Source organism: Buceros rhinoceros, unplaced genomic scaffold, assembly GCF_000710305.1.
Source record: "Buceros rhinoceros silvestris isolate BGI_N320 unplaced genomic scaffold, ASM71030v1 scaffold7294, whole genome shotgun sequence".
NCBI classification, from domain to species: Eukaryota; Metazoa; Chordata; class Aves; order Bucerotiformes; family Bucerotidae; genus Buceros; species Buceros rhinoceros.
In genome coordinates this window covers 1,359-10,288 of record NW_010407566.1, presented here as the reverse complement: position 1 = coordinate 10,288, position 8,930 = coordinate 1,359, and the positions used below count along the sequence as shown (strand labels likewise).

The window sequence follows — 8,930 nt, the reverse complement described above, 5'->3', positions numbered from 1 at the left end:
ACCACACAAGCACTACTGTCACCTCTTCACTACAACGACTAGAAGTCGCTTCCGTGAAGAAGCAAAGAGAAGTAGCGGCTTGGGGAGAGGAAGTCCCAGTGACAACGAGTGCTCAGCCCGGTGATCCCGGTGGCCCTGAGATGCCAAGTCCCACGCCAAGTCCCGCGCAAGGTCCAGCACGAGGTCCCGCATGGAGACTCGCGCCAACTTTCACGCCAAGTCCTGCTCCAGGTCCCACGCCGAGTCCCGTGCCGAGTCCCACGCCAAGTCCCGCACCCAGCCCCCCTTTTCAAACTGCGACAATTGCTTTAGTTCTTTCTTCTCGTTCTTTCCTGGTTTTTAAGGGACTTAAAAGAATATCCACAGTTTATGAGTACTTCCTTCTTTGCTGGTGAAAGAGAGATTCAGACAAGTTTTTGCGGAGTCGTCTGTGGTTGGAAATGGGCTGGATTCCTTAATTCTCCTGGGAAGCTGGTTTGGATTTCTGCATCAGCTGGGAGTGGGGGTCTCACAGCAGTGGCCTGCTACTCGCTTTCTCCCACTGCAGAGGAAAGTATTTGCAGCTGGATCTTGCCAGCATTTTTGTGACGTATCCAGAGTCCGTGGCAGAGCAGAGACACGCAGGTGCGTGGTGGCATTGCGCCTCTTGCTTTGTACCACGGGGTCCTTTCAGACCTTTCAGAGCGTGGCGTGGGCATGTGGTGTTTTGTAGTGTGGTGCTTGCTTTCCCAGCACACAGTGCATTGGGATTTGAGACAGAGTTTCTAGGGCTGAAGTTTTGTGCAGGTATTTTTAAAATTAATCGGTAACTCTGGGATTTTCCACTGTTGTAGGATAGGCCATAAATTCCTCCTTAAAAGGCATTTAGTTATTTGAAAAGGTTTTGGTTCATTGGAGCTTGAGTTTTTACGGTTACTGTGCTAAAACCTTATTCGGGAAACTGTTTAATACATTACTCGGCAGCTCAGAGTCTTGGAGAGCACCAGTACGCTGGGGACTATGGAGACTCCCCCACTGCCCAAGAGGATCCCGTATTTCACCTGTGTCTTCATTTTCAGTCATCATAGTGTATCCAAAATCACTAGGAAGGAATGATTACGGATCAGCAAATTCCTCCCCACGTTTGCTTTTTCTGTTGCTGGAAAGGCATGCTGAGTTTAACAAAACGTGTTTAATCCTTTGCTGGGCCGAGGTTGATTGAGGTTCATGCTAAATAGGAGATTACCACATAACAAGTCTAATCAGGTTGGACTTTGGAAAGCTCTACTTGCTTTTCCATGCATAAACGCTGCCATGCCTTGTTTCCGTGTCTGCCACCGCAAGCTTTTCACATTCTTTCCAGGCTTGAGCTTGTGGTCATCCTTGTGCCGTAAGACAGTTCTCGTCGGAAAACTGAGCCAAGGTCACGTGAGCAGAACTGGGGAGGTGGTGGCTGGGAGAAGTTTCTCGATGGTGCTTGACCAAGAGGTCCGGGACAAAAAAACCCAAACACGCATCCAGGTATGTCTGGGAAGCAGCAGGTGTTTGCAGAAAGCTACTGCCTGTTTGACTCCAGGAGAACAGCATTCTTCTGAGGCTGTCAAAAGGAAGGGGAGGTGGGGAAAGAAGGCAGGACAGGAGGAAAAGGCAGGAAAGAGGTTGGCTTGTGGCAGTCTGCTAGCACGAGCAGTCTCATTTCTGCTCAGAGGACTTGCCCTTTCCCCATTTGGCTGTCTGCAGGGGTAAATGTGGTTATAAGCTTGCAGCTGAGCCTCAGAGCAGCCTCAGCCACGTCTCTTGCAGAGCACTGACCTGGGAGGGAGCAGCTGAGGCCATGCCAGCTAGAATGAGTAGATGCTGCTTACGGAAGATTTTCCCTTCTCCATATAAAGAAATTTTGAAGGCAAAATACTTTCCCAGCAACTTAGAAAGCTGGAGTGGGTCTATTTTCAGACTTGCAAGAGTTTGTCAGGGTTTGTCCAGCTTTTTCTTTGATTTGCTGTCTCATGGGGAGCGTTCCCAGTCTGTGTTTCACGCTGGCCTGCTCAGGAGGACTGGCTGGGAACCTAGGTGGCACCCACATGAGCCTCAGCGTGTGGTACGCAGCTTCATATGTTCACGACTAAGACTTCCCACACACGCCTGAGTACCAGGGCACGCTCCACAGTGCTTAATGTCAACCTTCTTTTTGCCTTTAGTGACATATCTGTAGCCCAGTTGATTTTAGCCAAAAAGCTACTGCTCTGCTGTGTGTGTACGCACACCAAAGGAAGATCAGTGAGGACCACCTAACCTTGAGTTGTGACAGACCATCCAGGTACCAGCGAGAGGCAGGTGGGCTGAGAGATGCCAGCTCTCTGCCTGCTGTGGCTGAGCAGAGAGGAGGTGTCCAGCGTGGGAGGGGTGTCGGGAACAGACGCCAAAAGGTAGCCTCATGGTGAAGTCACGGGCTCTGCTGCATGCTGCTGTGGCAGAAAAGCAACTACGTGGCAGCAATGGGAACTGCTCCCTGGCTGCTGCTTTTGACATAATGCAGGCTGTCAGCTCCATGAGATCTGCAGAAAAAAGAGTCCCTGCACTTTCAGGCTCCTCTCCCCCGGGGTGAGTGAGCTCGCTGGCTCTGTAGATAAGCCCCTTCCCGAGCCAGGGAGTGCTTGTGAACAATGGGCAGAGCAGGGAGGAAATGCCTGAAGAGCCTGTGGAGAGCAGCTGATCTCCATCAACAGACTGCACTCTTGGCCAAGAAGTTCTGCACAGTCCAGGCAAGTACCAGCAGGGAGCATCCTGTACATCCACAGTGCCCCTGGCTCCGTCCCTGGGTCGGGAGCAGAGACCACCCAGCCCCATTGGCGGTGGTGACCATTTCCATTAGCAGGTGCAACCCATAAGTCCCCAGCCTGAAAGAAGCGAATGGAGAAACGTTTTCCTTTGTGGTCAGTGCTGCAAGAAGAGCAGCAAGGCCTCCGAGATGCAGGCGGTAGGACAAGGGGCAGGAGGCCTCTTGCTGACAGGACTGTCATCTGCTCCGTACAAGGTGGGCTTGTTTCCAGTCTTGCTGAACATGTGGTGGCCTTGCTGCTTTACAAGGACCCCTTAAGCAAGAAGGGTGTCCTCACATGCTCTGAAGTGCCTGCAGGGCTCGAGCATCCCCCGCCTCTCCTGTTTTGGCAGATTGCCATGTGCCCTGTCCATCTCTGGCTGCTCTGGGGGGCTGTGGGAGAGCGTGAGTGGGACCAGAACAGGCAGTAAGCAGGATGGCTGCCATGCACCTGGGTGTCAGCAGGCTGTGGTGGGAGTTTACCTTCTGCTGTGGCCTGTCGTGATTTGACTTCAGATCTGCTGACTTCTTGGCCTTTCTCATTTATTTTTAGTGAAGGAAGAAACCCAGCTCTAGAGTGTTGGCTGTCTGGATTTAAGTCAAATATCTGGAGAGAGACCGCGGTGACTCTTCCCATGACACTGTTGCATCTCTCAGGATGTGTATTCCCTCCTGGCCTCGGGGCTGTGCTGGATAGAGGCAGAGGTCTATGAATGTTCTCAGTTCATTTTGCAGCCGATGGCAGAGTCTCACATTCCTCCTGGTTAGATCAGGATGTACGCACCGAGCTCAAGCTCAGGGCTGCCTCGTGACAGCCAGGCTGGCCCTGTGCTTTGGCTGCTGTACCGAGCCAGCCAGAGCTTGTCTGCAAAGCTTGCGGGCAATTCCCCTTTCCAGGGAAGACAAACAATTTCTCCTCACGCAGGAGGTGGGTAAACATTCCCTCTCTCTTTCCCCCTGCCAGCAGTTGCTGCAGGAGAATCCCAGTGTGATCTGGTTCTGGCAGGGCGAGCAAATGTCCCTGGGCAGGGGGTGTCTGGGCGCTTGACATGGGAAAACTCTGGCAGCTGATACTGAGACCCATCAGGCAGTGGGTTTAGTGCTGTGGTGAACGCTGCCAGTTCCTGACCAGGGAATAACTGAGCCAGATCCTGGAAGATTACAACAGTGCCTCAAAATCCTCCTGGCTTTTACCATAAGAATCAGGATCTCTCTTCTTCTGTGGTGGGATATGGTGGTCATTTGGGGGCAGCTGTGTTTCTCCTGTCTTGTAGAGAACCCCGGCGACTGGTGATAAAGAGAATGGTATCGTACAGGGGCAAACGGAGCCTTGCCTCTTGGTCAGGCTCTGCCCTGGGAAGGGCACCTTGCACATGGAGGGTTTTGCATGGCTGGAGCAGAAGGCAGCAGCAGGCTGTGCTGGGTGCACATTGGCTGAAGGTCCTTGCAGAGCACCGAGTGAGTTAAGCTGCCTGGGGACATCCAGGTCCCACCGGAGCTGCCAAGTGCCGCATTGTCCCTATTGTTCACGAGATGCCAGTAAAAGAATAGAAAGGAAACGGCTGCCCTGGGGAAGGGGAGCAGAGTGCATGACCTGAGCTGGCCCCATCATGGCGATGGCAACACCTTAAGCTGACCACAGCCCTGCTGCTGCGCAGGGGCCAGGCGTTGCTTGAAGCAGGGGCAGCACAGATCACCGCGCTGCACTGTGCTATACTTGCACTCGGGGGAACAACCTCCAGCGGGGTGCTGCTGTGAGCGCAGAGCTGGGCACCACCTGGTGGTGAGGATCTGTTCTGGGCCACAAGGATGACTCCAGCACCCTTCCATGAGCAGAAGGCTGCTGTGACTGGCATGCCCCTCTCCTGGCCAGTGCACAGGAATTAATTCACGCAGCAGCACAACCAGCAACAGGGTAAGCGATGTAATGAAACACTGCTTAAATCCTTTTCTCAGCTGGAAGACTCAGTTACGTGCAGGTGAGGAGCACCTGGGTTGTGATGTCTGCCAGGACACCAGCCAGTACTGAGCTTTAGGTGTGATTTTAAGCATCGCCTGAGGCTACACATAAAACCTCCTCCCTTCTACGCAGCTACCTCTTGTTAAAACCAGCTCTGGGCTACCTCTGTAACAGAGAATTTGGATTGCAGCGACCTCTGGTCTCTTAGCAACTTCCCACAAGCAGGCCATGTACAGTCATTCCTGGACATCGAATTCGTGGAAGGGAAGAACAAACACTTCTCTGGGATCACACCAGCTGCGTAGGAGTGATAAGCACCTCAGCATCCCTTCGGCTAAGACAGGGATGGCTGATGCCCTCTGGCTGGCCGTACCAGTGTAGATCTGCCCCCAGATCCCGAGGAGGAAAAAAGACACCAGCTTTCTGCTGGAAGATGGTGGTGCAGTGGGACGCACCTGAAACCCGCTCCCCACTGCCTGTAAGAGGGCTGCAGGGCAGAGTGCGTGTGCAAGGCTGAGGTCAGTGCATATTCAGGACCTCAGAAGGAGCATCAAGACCCAAATCTGCCCCTCTTTTATGGGCCTGGGAACAAGACTGTGAGCCAACATACCCAGGGGCTTCAGTCAGGCTGGCTCTGGAGCACTTGTTTGCATAAGAAATGCCTTGTCCTGGAGGAGCATAATGGGAGCTGCAGTTTCCTGCTACTGCCTGCATCTTCAGAGCAGAGGGGGAAACACTGCTGTGTTCTTCAGGCTATCAATAAGTGGAAATAAACACTATGTGCTGCTTTGGTCTGTACTTCCTGTTGTGGGGAATTAATAGCTGCATTTTGCAAAACATCTCCACTGAAGAGGGATTGATCAGAAAAGGCCATTCTTCCTTTCCTGGGGTGTGGGTTAAGTCTCCAACATTTCCCAGCCTGAGGGGTAAACATCTCCAGCCAGACTGGCAAAACAGCTGTTTCCATCTGGCTTTGGAAACAACTCTCTGTTTAACCAGGGACGGGAGCTCTCTAGGAAAAAATGCTCTGCATTCCCCTGGGCCCTTCCCATATATCCCCCCAAGGAGAGCTCGGCCACCGTCCAGCCGGCGTCCTTTGGCTAGATATTGCACAGAGGTAAAGCAGGAGCAGCATAACATGGAATTCTGCTAGTCAGCTGCCACGGGCTTTGCTGCAGATTAAAGTCATGCTGGAAAAAGGGATGCTGCAGAGCTGGTCACTCTCTCCATGACATGGGAGAGTGAGTGGGACCCACCCTGCCTCCGGTGGGGAGTGTGTGTCCTTTCCTCCGTGCCACCTGAGTCTCAACAATGCATTTGGTGGCTGCATCCTGAGCAGAGGCAGCAATTTGTAAAGTCCTCCTTAGCCCCTGAGATAACAGAATACAAACACTATCTTACTTCTAACCTCCGCCTTGCAAGTAGATGGACTGATAGCTTGAACTGCTCCACACTTGAGTTACCATCCGGGGCAAGAGCCCATCAGCCTCAACAGCTTAAGGTCAGATGCATATATATTTTTGGAGAGGGATGCGCGATCAGTCCAGAAAGCTTTGCTTCAAGCAGGGACTCTCTTCTCCTCATCCTCAAAACCCAGCGGAAGTGATTTGCCCTACTAAAAAGGCTAGCAAGGAAACAGGCTTGAGCTACCTGGTGCTTAAAAGCAGCTCTCCCTTTTCACAGGACCCTCCATTGTGACCCCTCCTAAGGACATCTGGAATGTGACAGGAGCACAGATCTACCTGAGCTGTGAAGTCATGGGCATCCCAACCCCTGTCCTCATCTGGAACAAGGTAAGGGAGGGCCCTGAGAGCATACCAAACCTGAGTAGCTGAAACTGCCCAGGAAGCGTAAAGGCCATAGCAGAAACTCACGTCTTTTGATGAGTTTTCCCATCTGTGCAGTTCTGTCCGCCCCCACACATCCGGCTTTGCTGTCTTTAGTCATTGCTTTTTCTAAACTCTTGTTGATCCCGAGCCAGAACAGGATTTGTGTTTCTCTTGGTAGCACCTGGTATTCAGAGCACGCAGGGAGTGTCCCTTGACCTGCTGTCACCTTGCTGGCAGCAGTGGCTCGGTGGCTAGACATGTCTGGCTCGAGTCAGGCACAGGAACCAGTTGGGGTGGCTTTCCTCAGGAGCCAGCAGCCTGCTCGTTTTGGCAGCGTGCTCTAACACCTGGCCTAGGGCAGGGGCCGGTGTTGAACTGAGAGGATCCGAGCCACAGGGCTGAGAGCCACTGCGCGGTCCTGTAGCTTCTTCAAATGCCACAGGTTTGTGGACACTTGGGAGCGGTGTTAAAATTAAGCTGAAACAACACCAGCTTAAGAATACTACAGAGGAAGAAACTAGATTTGCCCAAAGATTGCTCTGTTCTGAGACAGCAAAATTTATTCTTTGGGGCCTCAGAGCAGGCTGCCGGGTGAGCACACGAGGCAGGGATGTCGACCCAGGCAGCGTTTTGTGCTTGTTTACAAGCAGATGCTGTGTTTATAGTGACTGTCTGTGCTGCTCTGCTTTTTGTGCCTCTTCCCCATAGCAAAGAGACTGCTTGGTGATAACAAAGTGGCTGAGCACCACTTACCCCACGCTGTGCTCTGGGCTCAGATACGCAGCCCTGGGGAGTGACTGCACTGCTGCTTTCTCATCAGTGCTGTGCCCACCAGCAGGGACTGCCTGGTTTGCTGCAGCACGGACCTACAGGGCTGTTGCTGGCCTCTTGGGAAGAGGATAGGTCATGCAGGGAGAGCACATTCCAGGACACTCGGTTCTTCGCTACTGCCACACCATGAAAAATGCAGGGAACCCTCTCCAAAGAAGGACAACAGCCATCTCCTGCTGTCCCCACTGTCCCACCCCAAAAGGCAGCTGCCCCCGTCTGCTGACCTGGATTGGCTAACCACAGGTCCAGCCATCTCCTGCTGTCCTTCCGTCCCACGCCAAAAGGCAGCTGCCCCCGTCTGCTGAACTGGATTGGCTACCAGCAGCTGCAGGCAGCTGAATCTTTCTTGTTCAGCACAAGCATCATTTGATGGGCTAAACACAGCCTTGGGAACACGCACATGAGTTCTGTGAGACCATCAGTGCAGGGCATGTTCACACATCCCACTGCCAGCACTGTCCCCAGAAAGCTGTGCTGCTCTATCCGCTCCTGCTGAGGCAGGGGGAGCTCAGCCTCAGCACAGATGCTGAGGCATTGGGGCAGGGAGGCTGCGGTACACAGAGGGTAAGGTAAAATGTTGGCACCAGAAAAAACACTGTTACTGCACAAACCACCCTCACGTAAAACTCCTCTTGATCTCGACTGCGTGCAGGTAGAGTCCTAACAGTGCTAGCATACACAAGCCCCGGAATTCTTACCCCTTTCTGCCCTTCCGTTTAGATAATTCGGGGACAGTATGGTGTCCAGAGGATGGAGCTTCTGCCTGGAGACCGGGAAAACTTGGCTATCCAGACCCGAGGGGGCCCTGAGAAACATGAAGTGACTGGCTGGGTGCTCGTAAGTACTTTGTGCACGCACAGAGTTGCACAAACGATACAGTGCAGTTTGCAAACAGCTCGTGAACAAAGAACAGTACAGAAGACGCACGGCACAGACAGGGCCTTTAGAGGAAAACAACCTGTGTGAATTAGGCATGAAGGCTGGGAGTGGCTGCTGGCTCCAGTCTCGGCCGCTGCCCTTTTCCACCTCCGCCTAGCATGCAGCAGAAGCACACATTTTATCATCAGAGAAGGCCAGACTTAAATATCTCCTTTCTGTATGTCATTACTTCCCTGCTGCCACTCGTGGGAAGGAGACCCTCACCATGTCTAGGAAGGAATCAGGACAGAGGGAAGAGATCCCTAAGACCCACCCACAGCTGAGGGGCCCTTATAAACCCGGCGTAACCACTCTTTACTTGGTTAAGTACTTCACCTGCTTGAGAACAGCACAAGGCAGAAGCCATCAGCTCTCACTCGACAGATTCGTGAGCTACAGGAGGACCTGGGGGCTAATCAGGGATTGCTGCACATCAGAGGGAGCTGCTGTGCGTCCCAGCGAGGGAACTGCAAACACGATGGCTGCAGAGAAGCTGGTAGCAGGGGAACAGCTTAGGGTGTTGGTTCCCACACCACTTGCAAAAGCAGAGGTGGAAACAAGGGGAGGCAAGGGTGTGAGCTGATGATTTTGCTGA

General features: G+C 52.9%; 1 protein-coding gene across 1 annotated transcript in view; it reads left to right on the top strand.

The window, feature by feature from the left end:
- Positions 1-190: 190 nt before the first annotated feature.
- The window catches only part of LOC104492012 (insulin-like growth factor-binding protein 7), a 9,610-nt gene continuing 870 nt past the window's right edge, over positions 191-8,930 (top strand). The window contains exons 1-4 of the mRNA XM_010134511.1: positions 191-267; positions 548-624; positions 6,441-6,550; positions 8,138-8,254. Coding sequence (XP_010132813.1) covers positions 191-267; positions 548-624; positions 6,441-6,550; positions 8,138-8,254 — 381 coding nt within the window. The remainder of the gene's footprint in view (positions 268-547; positions 625-6,440; positions 6,551-8,137; positions 8,255-8,930) is intronic.